This window comes from Lepidothrix coronata, unplaced genomic scaffold, assembly GCF_001604755.1.
Source record: "Lepidothrix coronata isolate B3197 unplaced genomic scaffold, Lepidothrix_coronata-1.0 Scaffold28, whole genome shotgun sequence".
Classification (NCBI taxonomy): Eukaryota; Metazoa; Chordata; class Aves; order Passeriformes; family Pipridae; genus Lepidothrix; species Lepidothrix coronata.
Genome location: NW_016690208.1, coordinates 3,441,293 through 3,465,106, shown reverse-complemented (window position 1 = coordinate 3,465,106; position 23,814 = coordinate 3,441,293). Strand labels below are relative to the sequence as shown.

Here is a 23,814-nt window from a genome sequence, read left to right as displayed (position 1 = left end):
CGTTATGTCAAGAGATCCTTTTCCTTCTTCAGAATCCTTTAAAATGGGGAACATTTTTACTTGAGTAAAACCTACTGGGCAGCTCTGGGGCTTTCCTACTGACCTGTGCCCAATCTCATGGGCTATGGTGACTCCAAGGTCAAAGCCAGTGTCCTGGGTAATCACACAGCTCCAGAATGAGGAGCAGACTCCCCCTAACTGGGTCACTCCACGTAGCTCCTTGTTCCCATCAGGTAACTCCAGGTCAAACCTAAAGTAAGGGAGGCAGATACAGAGGAAAGAGCAAGGAACCACCACAGCTAATAGAGTCAGGCACAGACATTCAGCTGAATTTCTTTGAGCTTTCCTGGTCTAACTCTGCCAGTCTAACATTTCTTTTGACATGTGGAGTTCCCTGGAGCAAGACTGTAGCAGTAGGGTCCCACTGCTCAAAATTTACGATGATTCTACATTTAAAAATCCAAATGTCCTCAGAGGAGCAGAACAGAGTAAAATGACATAATCCTATTTGCAAAAGACAGAGCAGTATCCTCATCTCTTTGAAGAAAGAGCACGAAGCAAAACTCACTGCACTCAAGAAAAGGTTGCATTTGGCAAATTTGACAAACCAAGGCAATTTAGAGCAAGGAGCCTGCCAGTCAGACAAAATGTCTGAGCAGGAACAGCACCAGGAATCTTGCATGGAAAACACCAGTGGGTTTTCACTTCCAGTTACTGTTCAACTTTTCTGCCCACAAAAAGCTGCAGTGGGTTTGGCTGTGCTGCTCTGGGAGCACACAATGTCTGCTCCAGCCTGAGGGAATATCCCACTTCCTTTAGAAACTGGAGGAACAGCATCTCTGACTAACTGCATTACACAAAGGGCGGGAGAATCAGCCCCAAACAGCAGAATCAACCCACTGCCAAAGACTCGGTGCGAGTGTGGTAAACGCTGAACACCAGCAGCCCTGTTCCCTCCCTGTCCCCAGTCCCTCCCAGGGCAGGGTTGCTCCAGGACCTGGTGATGTAGAGGACAATGTCAGCGTGCTGGGGGTCAGAGTCGTTCTGGGGGTTCACCTTCTTGCTCCACTCACAGACGCTGATCAGCGAGGAGGTGATGTTTGTGGTGATGTTCAGCTCTGCCTGGAGGGGAGGCACAAGTCTGCACATTCCAAACAGCTTTGAGAAACCCCTTGGACAACACCTTATTACAGTCCTCCCTGCTTACCTCTGGCTCTCTCAAAACCAGCATTTGCATAAGATGAACCCTGAAATGAGCCCCCAGTGAGGCGTCTCTGAGCAGCTCTGCTCCCTGGTAAGAGATGGAAAGGGTTCAATACAGAAGGCACCTCAGTGACTCCCACTGTTATCAAGAGCAGGGCAGCACCCACTACAGAGGTAACTACAAAATCACTGGGAAGAACAACATCAGCATATGCGCTACAAATGTAAATAAATCTGTCAAGAGATGAGAACTGTTGTTAGACTTGTCAGATATTGCTGAAGCAGAAAGAAGGATCTGCAAGGAAAACAGTTTCATAGGGTAGGAGAGTGAATGCTAAAGAATTTTTTTGCTGTACACACGCAGAGAAAATGCACAAACAAATTCTTAATAATAGTACAGGGAGTAATTTAGAAAAACTCTGTAACAGAAATGAAACATTGAAATTAAAACGTAAGATTCGTTCAGTGGATTTAGTTCAATCCCACTGAAAGCAGCAGGGACTTAATCAAGGCTTGGGTGATAAAACTCTTTATCTGTTTTACAAAAATATTTGTAATGAATAAGAGCTACATTTTCTGTATAGGTTTTATGGTTATAACTCAAAAACTTTTAACATCCTCTTTTATTCATGCAGCTTCTTGTGCAAGGGAAGTTTGCCAAGGGGAGCAGAGAGGAATGTCCTGCACACGAGCAGTGCTCTGTACCAGGGGCAGGTAACCACAACCCCCCTGAAAGGTCCTGCCTGTGACACAGCCTGGGAGCTCCCACACAGGGACAGCATTCCAAACAGAGGGCTACTCACAATGTTCAGGTTGGCAAGAAGGTATCGCTCCGTGTCCTCTCTGTGGTACAAGAAAACATCTGGACCTGCCACCACCATCAGCTCCAGATGTTTGACAGCTCCCTCAGCCCTCTTCTGCAGGCGAGGACGACCCCGCCCTGCTGGACAGCACAAAGGGAGTTCAAAATGCAACATAAAAGCTTCCACAGGTTCCACTCCCTTTTCCCCAAAGATAGAATAACACAGCTGGAAGTCCACTTCTCTCAGGTTTCCCACTTCTGGTGGTTTCTTTCACCTGCCAGCATCCTTAATAACACACCTGTGCTACCAAAATAACAGCTACCCGCATGAAAACACACCAGTTACACCTGTGGGTAGTAACTGTGAGGTGAGAAAAGTTTGGGGTTAGTGAGGTGAGAAATGTTTTCAAGCCTACTCATATATTTCTAAATATCACTTTTTCCCCTGAGGTTATGCAAGCAGCTCCACTACCAGCAGACAGCTTTTCCAAGCAGGGCTTCCTCTCCATGTCCATTACCTCTTGCTGTCTTTGCCTCTGCTGCAGCACTTCTGAAGAGAATGTGGGGTCTGGAGAAGCCAAGGTCCTTCAGCAGGGCCACATCTTTGCTTCTGACTGGCCTGATGTGAATCTTTTCCTCATCCACAACGACAACTCCTTGCTAAAGCAGATAAAATTCCACCTCTGAGTTATCCCAAAGATATTTGGTATCAGTGGAGAACTGTGGGCCATATCCTCCCTTTGTCAAGCTCAGATTTATTAAGTGGATGGTTCACAATTTTGGTGCATGAAGCTGCAAAGCTACAGGGGCTGTAACAGCTCATGTAGCAGTTCAGTACATACTCACCAACTGCCCTTCACAGTAAGTGACTCTACTTGTGGCCCCAGGAGGCTGCAGTGGGTGTCCACCTGCAAAGCAGTTCCCTGGGAATCTCTTCAGGAAGCTAAAGGAAGAGTTCACCACTTGATTGCTCACAAAGGATGAGGAAAGGAGGGCGTGATCCTCTAGAAATTCAAAGGCAAAGAGCTCTCCCCAGGCCTCGATGGAGCAGTGCTGGATCCGACAGGGCGTCAGCCCAACCTGCTCTTCCTTGCAAGGGCAAGTTGGCTCAGCCACAACAAACTCAGGTACTGAAAGAAATCAAACAAGACCAGAACAAGGGGAACAGTTATGAGAAATGATGATACACAGAAACTCAGTGTAATGGTCTGTCTCCCTAGGAAAAATGCTCTCCAAATGACAACTGTGGCCTTCTGGGGTCAAGGAATTTCTGTGCTTTCATGTATTCCAAACTGAGGATAATCTGATTGGGAACTGACAACAGAAACTGGCTCCTGATTTATTGGTGCTTTTGCTCTCTCAATAAAGAGAGCAGTTCATTTAACAAAGACTGGGACAGTTTTACTTCCACGGATGTTAAGTATTAATGAGTGGGAATTATAACCCAGAAAGGATGAGCTCTAGGTGAACTCACACACAAACCATAACCTTCCTTTAGGGATTTGAGACATCAAAACATATTTTTATTCTTAACTATCATCAATCCAGACCTGGAATACTTATCTTTCCATACATTTATTTTAAAAATATAATTACCAAATACATTTAAAGTTATCCTTAATCTAAAGCTTTCCACTCAGCAGACCTAGATCTGTTCATCTCATAGAAAAACACCAATACAGAGGATGAGGACCACAGCAGAAATGTGGAGAGATATTTAACATATCTCCTTCAGCAGATTTTAAATGCTGACCTAGTTCTTCAACCACTCTCACACTGAGGCACTGATTGTCTCTGAGCAATGGAACTCAGAAACACCCAATGCTTGTCAGATCAGGGGTTGTTAATAAGCATTCTTAGAGTTATGAGATATCAAAAGGATTAGAAATGAACTGACAGATGTGTTCTAAAATGAAGAAGGATGGAGCCCTGCATACCATCAGCCACCGAGCTGGTTCCAAAATAGGAGAAAACAGCTTCTGCATCCAGAGCACTGAGGAATTCCTGCAAGAAGAAGAAGAAGAATAGCTTTACGTTTTTTTTAAGAAAAACAAATGGATACAAGACTATCGCTCACTGAACCTGACCTGGAAGGAACTCCAGCCAACAGCTCAACAAGTCCCAGCGCCAAGTTCTCATGGCTTTGCTCCGGGCTGAGCACGGGCTGCACAGCAGCCACCCGGGGGAAACAGCTTTATCTCCGTGATTAGCGAGGCCGGGCGGATTTTGGCTTAGAAACAACGTCGCGTCGCCTCTCCTCCGTTATTATTTTTTCTTAGAAACGCGAAAGCCTTCCTGGAAAGCCGCGTGTTCCGGAGGTTCAGACTCACCTCTCGGGGCCAGCACAGCCCCAGCGGGAGCATCACCAGCGCCCGCACCGCCCAGCCCACCATCATCCTGGAGCAGCCGCGCTGTCCGCGCCGGCCCGGGGACGAGGAGGGCGATTTTTGGCCCAGAGCATCACGTGGAGCGGAAGGGGAGAGCAAACAGGGCTTGGAGCAAACAAACAGCGCTCGAGCGGGGCCTCAGCGCGGCGGGGGCGCGGGGGGCCGGGGCCGCTCCGGCAGCTGGAGCCCGCCCGCCCTTGCGCAATGCCCGCGGCTTCCCGAGGGTGCGCGCCAGCCCCGCCGGCCCAGAGGCGGTTCGGGGGCTCCGTGTCCCTGTGGGGGACGGAGAGGGGTGTCCCCATGGGGGGGGATCTCTCCATGACCCCCCACCCCCGTGACCCCGCCGGCACCCCTCGCCCCCGGAACCCAAGCGCGGGGCGGCGTTCCCCGCCGGGGCGGTGCGGCGCTGTGCCGGTCCCCCCGCGGGAGGCGCGGCCCGGTTGGGACCCGCTGCCCCACGATCCTGATCCCGATCCCGGTCCTGATCCCGCCCCTCTGCCCCCCGCATGGCAAAGCAGAGCCCCGCGGAGCCCCAGGCGCCGGGGCCGAGCGCCGCGGCCCGCGAGAAGGGCAAGAAGAGGAGGAGGAGGAGGAAGGGCCGCGGCGAAGCCGCGCCGAAAGGCCCCGGGATGGCGGTGGCGCGTCCCCCACGCGACCCCCAAGAGTTCTCGTCCAACTGGAAGGCGCTGCAGGAGGTGAGGGGAGCGGGGGATGCGCGGGGGAGAGCCGGAGTCGTCCCCGGGGGCTGGGAGGGGCCATGCGGGCAGTCCCCGAGTGCAGCTCTGCGCGGTAATTAACAATAATCATCACCTTTGTGTCAGTAAATAAAGGGGTGTGTGCCGATACTTGGGACGCCTCGTTGTAGGTAATTCCCCTAAAGCCATCTGGAAAATCCAGGAGTCCTCTGGAGAGGGAGATAATCACAGAATCATGGAATGGTTTGCGTTGGAAGGGACATTAAAGCCCATCTCAACCCACCTCCTGCCATGGGCAGGGACACCGGATTCCACCAGCCCAGGTTGCTCCAAGCCCCGTCCAACCTGGCCTTGAACACTTCCAGGGATGGGGCAGCCACAGCTTCTCTGGGCAACCTGTGCCAGGGCCTCACCATCCTCACAGGGAACAATTTCTTCCTATTATCCCATCCAACCCTGCCAGTTTGAAGCCATTTACCCTTTTCCTGTCACTCCAGGCCCTTGTAAATAAGTCTCTCACCATCTTTCTTGAAGGCTCCTTTCAGATACTGGAATTAGATCACCCCAAAGCTTCTCTTTTCCAGGTTCTTTCCCTTTATCCTTTTTTCCTTTTTATCATTTTAGCTACTGAAACAAAAGGCAAATGGCTCCAACAAGTCCCTCTCTAAGAGTCAAACTGACACCAAAAAGAAGCAGCCAGTCCAAGCAGCCAAAAGCCCAGAAGTCCCACCTCTCAATGGGAATGTGGGAAAGGCCAAACCCACAAAGAAGATGGACAGTGGTTCTGCTAAAGAGAGTCCTCCCTTGTCTAAGCCAAAATCCAAGGAGGTTGAAGTGAACAAGAATTTAAATGGCACCAAAAGCAATGGAAAAGGCTGCAAAGAGAAAAGGAAAAATGGCAATGTCGTGAAGGAGAAGGATGATTTAAAACATAAGAGGAGGAAAGCTGAGGAACACGTGGAGCAGCAGCCCAAGGAGTGAGTACTTCAGGCATTACACCTGGATGGGAATATTCATTTTGGGATGCTTAAGTAAGGAGCACAGAAAGGTACATTCAAAACAGCTGCACTCTTCCACAATACATTTTGGAAGAAATAAGGCCCATGTTGCCCCTACTCCTCAGATATAGCAAAAAACCTGCAGAAGTGACAGCACTAGACCTTAATTTTCAGGGTTTATTTCTCAATTTAAGAAATAAACTGGCTTATTGTACACCAAACAGACACCAGACTGCTTTAAGGCCATAAATGTAATTAAATCTGTTCTTACCAGGGCTGACATCTGGTTTGATGACGTTGACCCCAAAGATATCGAGGCAGCAATAGGACCTGAAGCAGCAAAAATTGCCAGAAGAAACATGGGACTTGAAACAGGCCCATCCAAAGAGTCTGTGGAGCAGGTGCTGGTCAAGGAAAATGCTTCTGATGGGTGAGTGACATTCCAGGGGGAAGGATGGCAGCAGAGGCATCGAGATGAGCTGCTGAAAACTGATCTGCAGGTGGACAGTGTGGGCTGACATCTCCCTGCCTCTGCTGACTGACTTTTTCCCTGTTGGAAGCAACCTGTAAACCTTGTGAGCTGCACACAGAGGTGTCACCAAGCTGTCCTTTGTCTTTCAGGCTGACAAGAGCTGTAGCCATGGACTGTGAGATGGTGGGGGTGGGCCCCAAGGGGGAGGACAGCATTGTGGCTCGGGTGTCCATCGTGAACCAGTTTGGGAAGTGCATTTATGACAAGTATGTCAAGCCCACAGAAAAGGTGACTGACTACAGGACAGCTGTGAGTGGCATACGCCCTCAGAACATCAATGCAGGTAGGAGGGGTGTTCCCCCAGAATGTTCTTTCAGGAGGCAAAATTAACAGGCTGTCACTGAAACCTGACTGGCTGAGCTTGGAACAGTTTTAGACCTATTTTGGGAAAACAAAATGCTAAAATTTATGTTAATGCTAAGAAAAATGGTGGGGAGAAGTACTTCTTACAGAGCTATCACTATTGCCCTTGAAGAAATTAACTGGTGGATTATGGTATGGGAATAATAGAAAAATTATCTCCTTTTCATGCTCTCCTTATGGAATTGTCTAATGAGCAGAGGATTTAGTGTACTGTACAATTTGCATAACTACAGCCCCAGGGACACAACTGCTTTCACAGAAAGGATGCAGTGTTTTAATTGTAGTTTGCTCATGGAAAGCGTTTCCTTGTGTGGCATTTTTAGGTGAAGACTTTAAAACTGTTCAGAAGGAGGTTGCTGACATCCTGAAGGGGAGGATTTTGGTTGGCCATGCTTTAAAGAATGATCTGAAGGTACGTGGCTGCACATTTGAGATTGATTAAATTTCTGACACATCATCCTGGGTCAGGTGAACACACCTGAACTCCTGCAAACCGCAGCTCTATCACTGTTCTCTCAGTGATAAAGCACCAATTACAGCCCTAATCACTTGCCCACTAAAGTTCTTCAGCTTCCAAACTCTGTTGCTGCTAAAGAGCCAGGAATGAAACAGAATGAGGGAAAAGCTCTGTGCGTGCTTTGCTTAGTCCCCAAAGCCCAGCAGTCTGGTCCTACTTACCTGAGACAGGTACCTGATGTCATGCTGTGCCAGCACTGCAGGTGGTCTCTGCAGGCACCTCCAGCTCCATCTCTGTTTCTCAGACCAAGTAGAACTGTGAATCCTGAATCCAGCCAGTGTCTGCATGATCTTGGTCTTGTCCTTTCGTGGTTTTGAAGTATCTGTTAGATGGGAACAGCAGGCAGCTGTACATTCAGCTGTAAGAAGTTTCACGCCACAGCACGTTTTGGACTGGAAATGTAATTTCTTGTAGGTCCTGTTTCTTGATCACCCTCAGAAGAAGATAAGGGACACACAGAGATATAAACCTTTCAAACAGAGAGTCAAGGTAAGAGACTGATGGGAAAGTGCACCTCAGTTAACTGACTCTGGAGCTGCTGGCTCATTCCTGTGCATCCACCTGACCCTGTTCCTTCTTTCCTACCTGGAACAGGGATGCCTGATTTTTGGCACTCAAAAATACCAGTCTAGTCCAACGCTTACTTAGTGTCTGAAATACCTCCATAAGTTACTTAGTTCAGTGCTCACATTATCAGTAACACCTGTGCACAAAATTCCATGGCTTTCCCATTTTTAGCACTTTCATGGGCTTCATAACACTCTTCTGGACAGCAAAATAAGATGGTAGAGTTCTACTTAGAGCAAAGCTTATGCAATCTTCTTAATGGTATCATTTCCATAGGGATATAAAAATATAGATGGCTTCAAGTTTCTGCTTAGAATGCAGGAGTAGAGGTTCAGATTATTGGGAGGTATTTTAAGTTCTGTAACTAGATATTCAGGGTTTTTTTTTTCCACAGCTAAGCACCCCAAACATAAATCTTAGGATTATGGTAGTACAAAAAAGAATCCTCTCAGCAGTGCACACATAAATCTCATGTTTCATTAATTATTCTTGGTATTTCAGCAGTAAGCTAAGATGTGCTATTCTTTAAGGAATACACTTGAATTAGTATTTATATATATATTTATATATTTATATATTTATATATTTATATATTTATATTTACACATCTCTGTATATTTCAAGAGGCAGCATGACTATGATCTTTTCTGTTTCTAGAGTTCAAGGCCCTCACTGAAGCTGCTCTGTGAGACCCTGCTCAATGTTAAGGTGCAGACATCAGAGCACAGCTCGGTAGGTATCTCATCAGAACATACATTTTTGGGTAGATCAACACATTAGCTCTGGGATCTGGGTTCAATCCAGAATGCTGTGCCATCATTCCAGCCAAAAGTCAGCAAGCTCTGCTTGAACACCAGCAGCAGTGAGATTGTCATCTAAGCTTGCTTACTGTTACGTTTCCTTATTTTCATAAACAGCTTTTGCACAAATCATCTGTATTTTGATTAAAAATATTAATCCTTGTCATTTTAAAATCTCCAGAGAAAAGAAGTAATGATCAAGTATCAACTGCTTACCTTAAAAGCAGCATTCTGCACCCTTGTACTGTGAGGGGATGGATAGATAGTGTGAGAGGCTCCACCTGACCCTCAGCAGTTAGTTCCTTTCTTTCAGTGGACAGGAGGATATAAGAGAGGAATGAATTGGGAAAGCAGGGCAGATTGGGAGCATATTTCTAAGATAATGTATCAAGAGAATTTTCTCATTATGACTTTCCAAGTGACAGTCAGAAAGAAGTGCAGAGCCTTGTGGTGGCCCACACATTCTGAGTAGTCACAGAGCCTAAATCTAAAAAGAGATAAATATCAATTGAAATTATATATTAAAATGATGGAAGATTTAGCTGCTTATTACCACACATCCCTGGAAGTGTTCAAGGCTAGGCTGGACAAGGCGTGGAGCAACCTGGAATAGTAGAAAGTGTCCCTGCCCATGGCAGAGGGTGGAACAAGAGGAGCTTTAAGGTCCCTTCCAACCCAAAGCACTGTGTGATTCCATGATTATGAACAATAATGTTCTTAAAGCAACTGTGTTTCATTAGGCTCCTGTTTGTTCTGTTCTCTTTCAGGTCCAGGATGCACAAGCAGCTATGAGACTGTACACCTTGGAGAAAAAGAAATGGGAAGCTGCTGTTAAGAACAAAACCAACAACAAAAATTGTAAAACTTGAAGGGCTCTACCCTGTGCTTTTACCTGCAGCATTTGCTGGTTTCCTGTCACATTCCAGGACAAATTTAGAGATAAGTCAGAACTGTCAGCAGCTACTTCCTAAAATCAATGCAAAGACAACACTTCCTACCCTAGTGTGGGAATGCTGCCATCCAAGAATCCTGCTGGTATCCCTTCTGGGTGGTTTCTGTGCCTACTACCAATCCTTGTGTTCAAACAACATTTGTAACAAATGCCTGCATTCGTGAAGAACTTCATCAGTTAAACTTCTGCAAAGGAAATACACACTGAATAAGTTAAAAAAAAAAATTAAATTATGGTAGGTGAAGGAAGAAACTGTCATTGCTTTGCCAGAACTTCTAAGACTAAAATCTTTATTTCAGATATGTTAAGATGAATTCTAAATTATTGCTGTTAGTCACACAGTTGTGGTACCTAAACCAACAATATATACCTGTTTTTATATTATATAATATATGTAATAGGCCAATATTCATCTTCTGGTGAGGAAAAATCCTTTAAAATATTTCTGGAGGATCCAAGCTTTTATATCCAGGTGTGTACAAGTCTTGTTTTTAGACAAAAAGTTTTCCTTTTACTTCTGCAGTTTCAAAAGTGTGGCATCCACAAGGGTCGTTATCTCCTGGAGAGAAATGTGAGAACTGTCAAATACAAGTTTACCTTGTTGCTTCACTTATTTTTGTATTCATTTATTAATAAAAACACTGTGTCCAACATAGGTCTTTAAAGTGGCTGCTGTTATAACAGTGAGGGAGGCTGACAACAGGACAGGGAGCTTTCTGCCCTTCTGTGATTACTTTTTCCTGCAATGCCTGCAGGAGACGCTGGAGAACAGTTTGTAACTGTCCTTGAAGCAAATTATGTAAATGCATAACTAAAACCACCAAAGTTAGGACTAACCAGTTTTACTGGCCTGATGAACAAACTTCTCATTGGTTTATTGACAGCAAGCCATTGCAAAGGAAATATTAGTGTAACACATTAAGCAGCTCAGATAACTTTGCATGTTTTTCCTTCTTTCAGTGTTGAAATTTAATGTAAGTTAAATCTTCCCTACAAACTACTAGAAAGCTTTTGTCGGTTTGTTTGTTTTTTTTAAGAATGCCACTTCCAAACCAAAAATAAATTGGATGTAATGTACTTAAGCTTTTTTTCCTGTAAACTTTAGCCTGGTTTAGTATGAAGAATACAGTAAATTAATGTGATGTTGCAAGAGACCAGAACATAGTTTTTAAAAAGTTACAGCCTAAAGAAAAAACCCCTTTCAACAACTTTTTTTCAGCAGTTAAACTATTCTTACAAACTCACTCTTCACCCCACATACAGCTAATTCTCTAAATCTATGCATCATGTAATTCCAGCTATTTGAAAGTTATCAAATCCATCCCCAGAAATAATATACTAAGCATCTACTCATTATTATCAGAGACTTTTTCCATACCGTGCTAAATGGAAACTGGACTTTTATTTCAGACAGCAGTTTGTCCATTTTCTGGGACAGCATATCCAGCACAACCTCATCTGCAGTGTCAATGAACAGGATAATTTATGGTTATAGCACAACTGCCAACAGGGCAGGAGCTAAAGGAGCACAGGGAGAGGATGGATCTACACAAGGAAAAGGCAAGATGAGATGAAATTACAACATTTTAACATCAGAGTAAGAGGGTTGAATTTTCAGTTCCAATTCATCCTCCTTTCTCAGACATAAACCTGAGAGCAACTAACATGTCCCTGAGCAGCTGCTTTTATGGTTTTACTGGTTTTGGGGGGTGAAGGAAACTCAACGAATAACAGCACCAGCCATCTCACCATACTGAGCCATCTCCTTCATCAGCAGACAGAGAGCTCCCACCACTCCTGAATTGTCAAAGTGAAGGTGATAAACATCTTTGATCAGTTCTATTCCACTGCCTTTCGAGTCCGTTATAAATGTCAGAGCTGCTATTTCTGGAAGGAAGACAAACACTGCTGGGCTCACTGGTAGCTGCAGACTGCATGATCTGCTTCCCAGACCCCTCACCAGCTAGCACATGTGTCATGTGTTCAGAAAGTCCTGCCCATTGTTTTCAGTCGCCCTAAAAACTATTCTGAAGCATATTTGGGCAACAAGTAGACCATGTTTGCAGCTGATGCTGTCGTGCATGGCAGGAGTGATTTTGATGTTTCTTGTTTTCACATTGATTGATATCTACCCTTTGACACAGTTGAAACACCATCATAAAATAACTACCAAAGCACTCTCAGGTTACTAATAGATCAGACTGTGCTGATCTAATACTGGGTTCATGGAATCACAGAATGGTTTGGGTTGGAAGGGACCTTAAAGATCCTCTCGTTCCAATGCCCTGCCATGGGCAGGGACACCTTCCACTAGAGCAGATTGCTCCAAGCCCCATCCAGCCTGGCCTGGAACACCTCCAGGCACAAGGAGTCCACAAACTCTCTGGTTCATGGGAAAAGTAAAGTCCCAACCCCACTTTCACAATTTCCTCTTCCAGTCCTGCAAGAAAAGATTCAGAGAGCAGAGGTCAATCCCAATCCCACTATGAGTCTTGATCTATGCAGAAAAATCCACTTCTGAGCTGATTTGCAATTAATAAAAACAGAATTGCTGAATGTTACCAGACACCCTTAGGAAGCTGGCTAGTGCCAGGCAGCCATTCTTCATGAGCATTGCTCTTTCTGGGTTCATCCTCAGTGCCTCCAGCAAAAGTGCTGTTGTGGGTTCATAGTCACTGTCAGTTAAACAGCCTTTAAAAAAAAACAACAAACAAAACACACAGAAAAGACCAAAACTTCAATATTCTCCAAGCCAAAAGGAACGGAGAGTCCTGAATACTCAACCTATTCTGCTGGTGGGGACTAGAAATGAGATTGCTAAAGGTGTTTTGCCCAGCTTTTCCCAGTGGAACACTGGCACAAGGGCAGGCAGTAGGTAAACTGTGGCAATATTCTTTCATGAGCAAGAAATAAGACAAAACAGTACTGCAAGGATGGGTTCCTTAGTGCACATGACAACGAAAGAGATGTGTTTTCCCTTCTAATCTGAAATATTGTTCCTGATTAACAGAGCAAATGGCATAAAAACAAACCTCCCAGCCCATGCTGCACAACACCAATGCTGTGTTCAAAGAAATAACACAGCTGGGATTCTTGGTGTTAAGGGAGAAGCCAGAGTGCTCTGCACACTCTGCACAGCACAGGGTTGGTGTGGCTGCCCCACAGTGCAGTCACCATCAGCACTATCTGGTGATTTAATTGCTACAGCTCATCAAAAATCTCTTCATTAGACAGCTAGGGAGCAAATGCAGGGGAGAGTGACTAAGAGAGGATGCAAGTCCCTAACTCTGCTGCCATCTGCAGAGCCTGCTCCAGCCAAGCAGCCTGGATGTCAGGCATCACCACAGCCTGGATTTCAGGGATCACCACTGACATAAAAGCCTTTTCCATGCCCAAGGAACAAGGAGACTGGGAAAACACACCTTGGAGTGACAGTGCCCACAAAGCCGAGCAAGCGGACTCTGCAATTGCTCCGTTCTGGAGGTGTTTCTGAAGGACTGCAGAGGTGACAGGGACAGCACCTTCCAGCACTGCTTGGTCTTCATTATTCTCTGAGTTACCTTAACAAAAAGGAAATGCATCAGACAGAGTTATTTAATCAAGTAATAATATCACTGTATGTCAAATTATATCAATAAAGCCTTAAAGGGGCTTGGCATTGGAGTAATGCAACATTGTTTTAGTCTGGAGGGCAGCAGAGGGAAGGATCTAAAAAACCAAACCAAACCACTCCAAACATTACAAGACTAATAAATATTCATGTTTATAGGAGAAAGCTGAACTTCTTCAGGAACTGGGTTTAATTTAAATTATGCATGGGGATCACAGCAAGAAACCTCCCAAAATAACCCCTGTTTTGACAGAATACGGTCTGCAGGGTGGATTTTCAGCTGGTCACAGAAATCAAATGGGTGACTTGATGCATAGAGGGAATAAAACACACCAAGTGCTGCAATTGTGCACAGTCTGTGCTTTCAGCCTTCCTTGATGATCAGAACACCACACAAATATATGTCACAGGAACAAATCAGGCCATATCTTGGCCTGAACAGTAAATATTTGACTTTGACACCCTATCATATAAAGGGTTGCTAAAAGAAATCTGCATTATTTTTTATTTTTCTCTAATTTAACTCTGGATCACGAAGTTATTCTAGTACTGCTGTGGAGACAACTCTCCAGAATCACAGACTGGTTTGGTTGGAAGAGACCTTAGAGATCCTCTCATTCCAACCCCCTGCCATTGGCAGGGAAAAAGAATGGAAGAAAGAATTCAAATCCAGTCCCAGCAACAGGAATGCCTGAACTCAATTAGGCACAATACCTGCTGCCTTTCAGTCACATGAGTGCAAGAACAATACTTGCTGTGTTCTACTTACCACTCACAGCCAAGCTCCAGAGAACCCCACAGCAAGAGAAGCAGATCTCCTCATTATGAAGAAAACGCCTTAAAATTGACAGAAGGTCTGGAATTATCCCAACTTTCCTCAGATTCTCTGCAGTCACTTCTGAAAAAAACACAGAAAAAGAAATTCTATACAATCTGGTATTTCTGTCCCACTCACTGACCTCGAAACAGGCAGCACTAACCGTATTTAAACAGTGATAACAAATCGGTAACATGAGACCATCAATCAGCTGGACAAAAGAAAGCAACAGAAGAGACCGAATTCTTTAACAAGATTCACTTAAGCACAGTGTTTAGCACAACTGATCCTTTCAAATGGATGTTTGGCCATCCTTTTTCCTCACAGACTTGAAATTCAGAGAGCAGGAAAGGAACTGAGAGGGCATAAATTACAATTTTTCATATGTTTGCATTTTAATGGTTCAAACTGACCCCGCTTCAGAATTGGGAAACACTGTATAAAAATAGTTTGGTCTTAGACATCACTCTGTAATTTTTTATTTTTTTAATATTATCCTCTTGCTGCTAAGTCCTTCTGTAACCATTTATAAAAACAGTCTTCTGATGACTGTTGAACTGACACTGGAACCAACCAGAAATACTATAAATATTTAGTAATTACAAATTCAGGACAAAAAAAAAAACAAAGTAGAGAAATTAGGTAGAATGGTTTCAATACATCCTGGCCCAGTCAAAAATAGAATCTAGGTTCTGTGCTCTTGTTTTCTCAAGCATTACTATTTGCCCACTTTGTACTTGTTTCCAAAACAAGATGAAATAGAGAATTGTATCTGTTAGAGTGGTCCTGTAAGTCCCTGAAGCCTCAGCAGTGTGTCTTTGAGGAGTGTTATCTTACCAATATCTAGGCAATCTTACCAAAATTATCACTACTGAACTAATACCCACAGGCATCCACATCTCTCAGTGAAGTCTCAGTTCTGCATTGCATCTTGGCTTTGTTTAAAAAAGTAGGAACATACAGATATTCCCCAAAAAGGAACAAGGTGACCCACCACTGGCTGAAGCCATCATTAAAAACGTGCAGAGCATGGAAAGTAACTCTTCATTTCCAGAGTGTTTTCTCACTGTGGCCAACAGGCAGCTGGCCACTCTCTCATCCAGGGCCATCACCACACCCTGTTCCAGAGCTGCCACCAGAAAAAATGGAAGAGAACAAAGATTTGAATGAAGTCTGAACTCCCCACTGTGAGCATAGCAGAACATCCCATTAGCAGCATTTCTTCACACGACATAGGCAAAAATTACTTTAAACTTTCATTTTCTGAAACACAATTCTTAGCATTTTCAAGCTTGTACCATTACCAGGTGTTATTGGGGTAAATTGCCATGAAAGTGACAGCAGGACCACACAAGAGACCAAAAAAAGCCCTTTTATGGTTTAAAATTCAAATACCAAAACACAGTCTTTTATTTATGCATTCTAGTAACACTCTACATAACATGAAAACAAATTTGGTTGCCCAAGATCTGAACCTATATTTAAAATTGACACAGAATTTCTGCATGCCAGCCCTGAAGGAAATTCATGAGAAACCAGAAAGCTGGCTACCTTGCTTTAGTACTTTAAATTCATCCCCTAAAAGCACTACTGACCCCATTTCAAACCTTATCTGCTACATTAACCTTTACAACAGACAGGCTGTATGACCCAGCAGAAGGAGGAAGTCTTGTAACTGTACCTTGACTAAGAATTTCAAGCAATAACGTGCAGCCCTCTAGTTGTAACTTGAGAGAAGTTACATGAGTCTTCATGGCAAAAGTGATCACTTCTGTGCATTTTAACAGCTGGGGGAAGGCTGTGGGGAAAAGAAACTGCCTGAGACAACATTCTTGAATCAAAGAGGACAAAACACTTGTATAGATGGAATAATACAGAGAGACTTTTTTAATCTCTGGAGGAAAGCAAAGTGTAACCAGCATATTCCTCCTCAAGTCACTCTAGATTTGTTCACTGTAGCAAGTTCTGGGGTAGAAAGAACATTGTGCATGAGCCCCAAACCAGCTTTTCAGAATCTGCAGAGTAAAGTATTTCACCAGGACTCCTAGTGCTAGGAAGACTTGGAGCTTTGGGAATAGCCCATTCAGCTGTTTCAGCGTATCCACAAGCAGGTAACAAAATTATGAGGAAAACTGGACGGATTTTAGGGATCCCTTTTGAGCACCTTCAAGGCTGAAAGGATCAGTCAGGGGGTGCAGAAGTGTCAAACAAGGCAGAGGTGGGCACAGCCCTGTACTGCTGAAAACAGGACTGAATGAGAATCCCAAAGGTCCATTCATTTTGTTATTTACAACCAAAGCCCACTGTATTACTCAGAAAAAGATTTCTTCAGCAACAGAGTTGAACACAGAGGTAACTCTAAGGAAAAAAATCAAATTATTCTTTTTCTTTATCAAGTACAGCTAGAAACACCCTTGTGTTTTACCATCAAAAGCCAATGCCAGCATTAGAATGCTGTCACTGTCAAATGTCAGTGCATTTTATAACTGAGTTAACATGGTGCTTTGAAACTATTAATCTTGATTTGAAAGCTTAATTTGAAAAATGTGCAGTTTCTGGGAGAAAATGTAGAGCCCTCACTCTCACAGCTTTTACTAGACACAAAGAAATGAGCCATGGGTAGCCTCCTTTTGCTCTGCCAACCTTACAGCCCCAGGAATTACCTCCAAGGCATCCCAGGGCTTGTACAAATTACCTTCTTCAAATGTCAGTTTTTCAATTCACTTCAGTTGCCAATTAAAATATCATTGTTTTTTTCCAGTGTCCATTTTTCTTATCCAGTAAAACCCCTCTGCTGTTCAACAAAAGCATGTACAGAACAAGTACCAACACAATCCTATCAGCAAGTGGCCTGTTCTAGTGTGTTCCAAAAAATAAGAAATAGGAAAAGAGCAATTTCATTCTCATTTATTGCCATGAGAAATTTTTTTCCTATTATCTCAAAGTACAAGGAAGGAGCAGAGAAAATAAATTAATAAAATAGTGCCTTACCACTTTTATCCTTTACAAAACTGGCAAGCTGCTGAATGCCTTTAGCCTGGACTCCTTCAACATCCCAGGAAGCCTGCATGAATGCTAATAAACCAAGGAAATTTTTCTAACCATTAGATACAAACACTTACAGAAAACGCTCAAACTGCCTCTATTTTGTGCAAGATGTGAATTCATGTGGATGAAAATAATGTAGTTGGTGATTGTTGAAAAGAGAATAACTTTGCCCCTAACACATCAAACATTTCAATGTTACCAAGTGTTATGGTTCACAATGTATTTGGAATTATGTATTTTGGGGACCTGTTGGAAAATTTAAATCAGAGCAGGGATAGGAGCTTTAAATGCATTATTCCAATATCTATTTCACATTAAAATAACATCTTCCTTATTTGAAAGGAAAATAATGGTGCAGATCCTCTGTTGCATAAATTTGCAAACATGTTACAGTGCAGACAAAATGAGTGATCCTTCCTCCAAACAGCATCCCATTTTATTTCAAGTAAAATGAATGTCCAATAACTCATTTCCAAGCAAAATACATCCTGATGAGAAAGCACATGGGTCTATTTTCCATGAAAATCACCATTACATTGATCTCCTCATTACCTAGAACACTTCCAATTCCTCCCTCAAGGAGCAGATCTGTTATTTTGGGAGGCAAAGACTTTTTCAGTATCACTGAAGTGTCACCAACAAAAGTCAGGCATTCCCTAACAAATGGAACATCGACCAGATCCCTGGAATTGAGAGACAAAAGCAGTACCAGTAAGTTAGAACTGGAAAGTTACAACAACAACAACAACAAAATCTAAAAGTTGTGTTTCATTTTGACGTAAAAAAAAAATCTAATACTAGTTTTGAGAAGACTGGATTATTTTTGACAGAATTTAAACAATTTATTTCAAAATGGAAGAGCTTACACTGTGCAAGCCACGCTTAGGTGTCAAGTTAATGGCTTACAAAATTGTTTATAACATGAATTTATAATGTAACTCTTCAATAAGGGACACCTGTGCATAGCAGTGTCCACTTCTGAATGAACACCAGGTCTTTGACTTTTTTAATAACTCCATTTGTTGAAGCAATCTTGATTCAACCCCTTTCCAACAGGAGCTAACACTCCCAACTTATGGAGGCAGGAGGGGTTTAGGACAAAAAAAAAAAATAAAGGGAAGGCAGCCAGAACTTACTTTGCTGAGGGTCTCATGCTGGGCTCAATCTGTAGCATCATACATAAAACTGGAAATAAGGGCAAATAGGTGTTATCTGCATTTTGCACCAGTGTCAGGGCTCCCTCCAGACAGCTGCTATCCCCTCGGATATCCTGCAGTAAGGAAGTCATCTCTTCTGCCTGGAAAGAGCACAGGATCAGAGGAGCTCTCACACACGTTTACAGACACCCTGGTGGGCCCGTGACCTTTCAAACCTCTAATGAAACATTATTACCTACATTCAGAACAAAGCAGGTCAGCATGTCGAGCAGAACAGAGCCCAGAGACCAGATGTCAGATTTCTCAGTGAAAGAAAATCCAAATGTTTCTGGAGCCATCCAAGACTTGCTACCTGTTAAAATAAGAATTATACCTAAGCATAACGTGGAGATATTCTGCAGACATTAGGCATTTTTTTTACTGGGGATATGCCACAAAAGACTACAAACCACACTGTAACTAATGGACAATTTTCTAAGAGGTTACTGAGTATGTATAAAGCTAAAAAGGATTCCAACTGTACTGGTTGCAGAGCTCATATTCACAGACACATCTGCAGTTTTCACTTGTGAACACAATTAATGCTGCAGGCAACTAACTGCCTGTGCATATCCTATTTAGAAGACAAATACCATAATGCAGAGAAGGGAAAGAGAAAATAACTTTTCCCCTTTCCTAATTTTTCTCTGAGGATCAAAAATATCCACCACAATTGAATCTTTTAAAAACATAGTAGGGAAAAAAAAAAAAGGCAAAACAAATATCTACTTTCTTCCACTCTTATTTTCCATTTCATCTCATCTTTCATAAGTGTTTCTGTACTGAAGTCACTAAGCATGAAGGAGGCTTCACCAGTCACGAGTATGTTTGATGGCTTGATATTTCTGCAATGCAAATACTTTCTGTCAGCCTGTGAAATTAGAGTCTAATAGATATATAACTACAGATCCCCAGCATCTTTACACATCAGAAGGGCTAGTTTGGGGTTTTTTTGGTTGTTTTTGTTTTGGTTGGGGTTTTTCTGGGAGGTGGGGGGGAGGTAGAATTGGTTTGGACTTTTTTGTGTGTGTTGTTCTGGTATTTTTGGTTCTTGTTTTTGTTTTTTTTTGGGTTTTTTTTATCTACAAGTAATAATCACCCAAAAGACAATTATTTTCTTCTTTAAATGCTTTAAAATTTCTGATTGTGACACAAATTGATCTGAGCATGGAACGCAAGGGTTGTCTCTAAGTACACAAAGGATATAGTTTGTCCATCACAGCCACCAAGAGATGGGCAATTTAGAGCCCATTCAAAAAACCAAGAGGTAATACCCCATTTAAGTGGCTAATTTCAGACAAAACTCAAGAAATAGATGACTTCAGAAGTCTCAGAAATCTAATCTGTATATAAAGTCTGGAATTTCAACCCCCTGCTTCTCCATTTGGAAGAGTAAAACTCCCTGCCTCTGAGCACTGAGCTGAGCCAACAGTCACTGCAAAGAACAAGGACCTGTCAGACAAAGAGAACAAGATTTCTGCTCACCTGTGCAAAATATTTTGTTGGTGTGTATAAAACAAAGCATCCACCATCTGTCCCAGGAACCTCTGAACCACCTGGTGAGGGCAACAGACATGAGAGTGCAACACAAACACAGTAACTTTCAAATATCTTTTGAAAAGAGCGTTTCCAAAACCTGTGCTCTGAAGATTTTGGGGAGGACTTTTGAGAGAGAAGGAACATGGGGGAAAACTGTTAAAAGCAGCAAGACTGTCAGTGCCTCTTCTGCACTTCTTACCACGTCTCTTATCTTTTCTGACTTCTGCCTTTTTTCCTTGATTAGAGCTGAAAGATCTCCTTGGCCTGAGTGCTGCATCACCAGGCAGAGGAACAGAGATGATACCTGTAACAAAACATTACACCAAAATTGCCTAATTGTTTGCAGTAAGAAAGACAACCAAGCACTTGGCAAACTGGTGGGTGTGATGTTCACCACCACCAAAGTGTTCTGGGATGAATAATCTCTCACAGAGGAGACAATATTTCGTTCCTTTCATTAAAAAAAAAACAGCATTTGTTGTTTTAAAACAAACCACCATTATGGAGCATCTTATCTGCAGCCATATGGGACAATTCAAATCATATATACATCCAGAAAATCAACACAGATTTTGCCTAAGCACTGAAGAAAATCTGCAAATACATAAGTCAGGTTCTTATGGTCTCTTATAAAAGGGTTTTTGTACAGGCATAAAAATCAGAATTGCACACTGATTCACATCAGGATCTGTGAGTCAGCAGGCAATACTCCAATCCACAGATATTCACAGCTTTTCAGTGTGTTTGTTCAGGAGTTAAAAAACCAGGCTTGTTTCAAATCAAATAACCTTTTCTTTTAGGTAGCTCACACCAATTATCCCAAATTTAAATGTGTAAAAATGCTCACATGCCCAGAACACACACCACATGTTCCAGTTTAACCAACCCCATTCCATTCTCACCTCATTATTCCAAGTCAAAAACAATTCCTTGTAAATACAGATGTTTGAATGACGAAGTTTTAGCAAATCCTTTGCCTGCATAAAATAAAAAAAAAAAATAGGGAGAGCTTTCTATGGGTCCACAGTCCTTCCCATCAACAGGACCTTAAATAACACCCAAACCAGTCCCTGACTTGTTCATGTCACATTTCTGATCAAACTGTTCCAAAGTGAAGAGTTTGTGTATATTTATTTGTACATTTATTTGTGTGCATTTATTATGTTAAATATTTGCATTCACAAGTTGAGTTAAGGCAAATATTTCACTAAGACTCAATACCTTGTGAGCTGCAAGGATACAAACTGATCTGCAGGGAGATGATGTGTAAGCAACCCCCTTCTCCTGTTCCTAACATCCAAACCTGAAAACACATTTTAGAATACAAGTCAGGATGATTTTTCTAGCATAGCCATTATTTCCTGTGACCCCCATGCAAGCTTGAACCTCAGAAAATATGACATGAGAGATGTTTATCTCCCTGAAGGTGGTTTCTGTGTAAGGCTCTAACAATTCCTACTTCAGCAAATTTGCTGATTATGTGGAAGGTTAAAAGAATTCAAGTTCCTCTCCTATAGTTGTGTTTGTGGCTGTGCAGACAGAAGAGAAAAATTACAAAGAGACACATTCCTAGCTGGCATTTATTTCAATATTTGCTTCAATAGATGTCAGCAGAGAAATTGAATCAAATTTTATTAGTAATGCCAGTTTTGGTGTGGTTTTAGTCACTTCTTTGAGCAGGATGAAGCATCTGAATTCTCCCCCCTTTCCAACTCCAGATGCCATGCATTCTGGGCACTGTGAGACTAATCCATCATGTGCTATTTCACATATTTTCTTGAAACAATTTTTGGCATTTTAAGAGTATTTCTGGAGTTGCTTCTTATGTGAAGCATTGTAAAAAGTTTGCACAAAAAAGCAAAATCCAACAAAGAAAGAAAACCAATCAAACCATTCACATTAAAAAAAAAGTCCAACTCTGAGAAATTAATATATAATGAAATATGTTATCTAGAAGCTGCATTATTAATAATGAACTACAAACAGATCAAGATTCTCCTTCACCTTAAAGGCCAAAAAAATGAGTTTTGCTCTTTGTCTTCAGCACAAAACAAATACAAACTCTGAGAAAGGACTATCCTCTGAGAAGAGCTGTCCACTTGAATCTACATGTCCAAATATAACCACAATTAATACAAAGTCCTGGCCTGAGCTCAAGCAGAGGGCAGAGAGAACACCCACAAATAGTCCTCTCTGATTTACTTATTATTTACTTAGCTAATCTTGTAGATAAAAGACTTTGTTCTATTAAGACTTTGGTCTTTGTAAGTGAAGTAGTAAAGAAAGGCTGCACTGATACCTCCTTCAAGGCCTCACTTGCTTGGTATTGATCAATGCATTCAACCTGCACCAAACAAAAGACAAGGATGAGATTGCACCAAAGAGATAGGGAACTTCAAGCCAGAACAGTTTTATTTTGTCAAGATGTCTGGACTGCAAATTCTGCATGAAGTGACATAAATTTTCAGTGATAGCTCAAATCTAATGTTTGGAGCAGTCCTGGTGTTAGGACCTGGGTAAAACAGAGTTTTAAATGAGTGTGTGACAGCTAATGAGAGCTTCTGCACTGTCTGGGCAGCAGTGACTGAGCTGAGAACACACTGAATGGACCTAAATAAGCTGCTGCCCTTTCCCCACTTTGAGCCTCAACATTCAAGCAAAATGATCTGATTCTTCAATTTTCCAAAAAAGCAGCAGAGTGAGGTGTAAGCCTATTCTCACCCAGTTGCTGAGCTGCCCTACAGGTGTCTCCTATCAGAAGTGCCCCTGGAGATGACAAACACGACTCTTTGTTTTCCTAACAACCACCTTCTCACCTGCTTTATCATATATTTCTTCTGGGCACCCTTTCCTGTTTTCAGTTCAGCTTCCAGCATAGTGCCCAGTGCCCCAGGCTGGAGCTGCTCCAGCACCTGCCGGGCACAGGAGAGACCCAGAGCACCTGCTCAGCTCCAGGTGGTGGAACAACCAGGGCAAAGAGCCCCTTGTGGTTTCCCATAGACACCCCCCCAAACAGGGCCATGGACTCCACGTACACCCCCTCCAGCACCATTTAACCCACCCAGAGCCTCTTACACCCCAGTTGTGTGCTGCCTCCAGGGGTACCTGTACCCACACCCCTCCCCAGGGCCATGGACCCCATATATCCCATGGACCCAGCATCACCTACACTCCCCCCAGGGCCATTTACACCCATGCTTGTGTCCTGTATCCATGGATACCCACACCCCATCCCTTGGCCCCAGATCCCTCCCCAGGGCCATGGACCCCACATACAACCCCCCCAGCATCACCTACACCCCCAGCACCACTTACAGCCACGGTCATATACTGCTCACAGGGGTACCTGTATCCACAGCCCCCGCCCTGCCCACAGACCCCTTCCCAGCACCAGGTACCCACCTCCACCCCCCCGGGCCATTTACACCCATGTTTGTGTACCAACCCCAGGGGTACTCACGCTCCCTCCCCAGGGCCATATGCCCCACATACACCCTACAGACACCCCTCAGCAACACTTACATACCTCCCCAGCATCACTTACACTACTGGTCCTGTACTACCCCGCAGGTTCCCTACACCCCCTCCCCAGGTCCACACATCCCCTATACCCCCCCTCCAGCAGCACCTACACCCCCACCACGCCGTTCATCGCCAGGCAGAGCCTGGACCCTTGCGGCAGCACCTCGTATTTCTCCATAGCCGAGAACACACTGCGCCACAACCTCCTCCCCCCTCAGGCGCCACCGCCCGTGTGGGGGCTCTGAGCCCCCTCACCGGCCCCTTTA

At 43.4% G+C, this 23,814-nt stretch overlaps 3 protein-coding genes across 11 annotated transcripts in view; 1 reads left to right on the top strand and 2 right to left on the bottom strand.

Annotated features, from left to right (window-relative positions):
* ADAMTS13 (ADAM metallopeptidase with thrombospondin type 1 motif 13) overlaps positions 1 to 7,898 on the bottom strand; it is a 24,136-nt gene extending 16,238 nt beyond the window's left edge. For 2 of the 4 annotated variants that reach the window (XM_017810261.1, XM_017810263.1), the window contains exons 1-8: positions 7,659 to 7,898; positions 3,943 to 4,009; positions 2,852 to 3,135; positions 2,524 to 2,665; positions 2,007 to 2,146; positions 1,208 to 1,291; positions 998 to 1,122; positions 104 to 250 (exon numbers count right to left, since the gene is read on the bottom strand). In XM_017810261.1, the coding sequence (XP_017665750.1) occupies positions 104 to 250; positions 998 to 1,122; positions 1,208 to 1,291; positions 2,007 to 2,146; positions 2,524 to 2,665; positions 2,852 to 3,135; positions 3,943 to 4,009; positions 7,659 to 7,784 (1,115 nt within the window). In that variant the 5' untranslated portion in view covers positions 7,785 to 7,898. Of the gene's footprint in view, positions 1 to 103; positions 251 to 997; positions 1,123 to 1,207; positions 1,292 to 2,006; positions 2,147 to 2,523; positions 2,666 to 2,851; positions 3,136 to 3,942; positions 4,010 to 4,335; positions 4,472 to 7,658 lie in introns of those variants that run through there. The other 2 variants (XM_017810262.1, XM_017810264.1) reach the window with 2 other exon arrangements.
* REXO4 (REX4 homolog, 3'-5' exonuclease) lies at positions 4,884 to 10,464 on the top strand. Its single transcript, XM_017810272.1, has 8 exons — positions 4,884 to 5,087; positions 5,712 to 6,064; positions 6,360 to 6,515; positions 6,707 to 6,900; positions 7,304 to 7,392; positions 7,912 to 7,986; positions 8,722 to 8,796; positions 9,632 to 10,464. Exons 1-8 carry the CDS (start codon positions 4,899 to 4,901, stop codon positions 9,731 to 9,733), a joined length of 1,233 nt encoding a protein of 410 aa, XP_017665761.1. The 5' UTR covers positions 4,884 to 4,898; the 3' UTR covers positions 9,734 to 10,464.
* On the bottom strand, positions 10,262 to 23,814 carry STKLD1 (serine/threonine kinase like domain containing 1). 6 transcript variants are annotated; one of them, XM_017810265.1, is made up of 19 exons: positions 23,712 to 23,814; positions 22,843 to 22,938; positions 22,326 to 22,370; positions 20,929 to 21,003; positions 20,226 to 20,330; positions 19,973 to 20,043; positions 19,217 to 19,332; positions 18,688 to 18,800; positions 18,428 to 18,588; positions 17,844 to 17,974; positions 17,235 to 17,318; positions 15,925 to 16,041; positions 15,238 to 15,372; positions 14,196 to 14,324; positions 13,239 to 13,376; positions 12,379 to 12,507; positions 11,566 to 11,703; positions 11,195 to 11,274; positions 10,262 to 10,375 (listed from the first exon to the last, which is right to left on the bottom strand). In XM_017810265.1, the coding sequence occupies exons 1-19, from the start codon at positions 23,724 to 23,726 to the stop codon at positions 10,328 to 10,330; spliced, it is 1,926 nt and encodes a 641-aa protein (XP_017665754.1). In that variant the 5' UTR covers positions 23,727 to 23,814; the 3' UTR covers positions 10,262 to 10,327. The 6 variants fall into 6 exon arrangements, with proteins under 6 accessions (XP_017665754.1, XP_017665757.1, XP_017665760.1 ...); XM_017810268.1 differs by lacking the exon at positions 22,843 to 22,938 and adding an exon at positions 21,248 to 21,329 and having other exon boundaries at positions 23,712 to 23,772; XM_017810271.1 differs by lacking the exon at positions 22,843 to 22,938 and adding an exon at positions 21,248 to 21,329 and having other exon boundaries at positions 23,659 to 23,720.

Coding starts and splice junctions, on each gene's coding strand:
- REXO4 (XM_017810272.1), top strand. CDS start 4,899: ATGGCAAAGCAGAGCCCCGCGGAGCCCCAGGCGCCGGGGCCGAGCGCC. Junction 6,065..6,359: donor GTGGAGCAGCAGCCCAAGGA/GTGAGTACTTCA, acceptor TGTTCTTACCAG/GGCTGACATCTGGTTTGATG. Junction 8,797..9,631: donor AGACATCAGAGCACAGCTCG/GTAGGTATCTCA, acceptor GTTCTCTTTCAG/GTCCAGGATGCACAAGCAGC.
- STKLD1 (XM_017810265.1), bottom strand. Junction 17,975..18,427: donor AGCATGAGACCCTCAGCAAA/GTAAGTTCTGGC, acceptor TCTCAATTCCAG/GGATCTGGTCGATGTTCCAT. Junction 11,704..12,378: donor CAGCTTCCTAAGGGTGTCTG/GTAACATTCAGC, acceptor TCTTCCTTCCAG/AAATAGCAGCTCTGACATTT.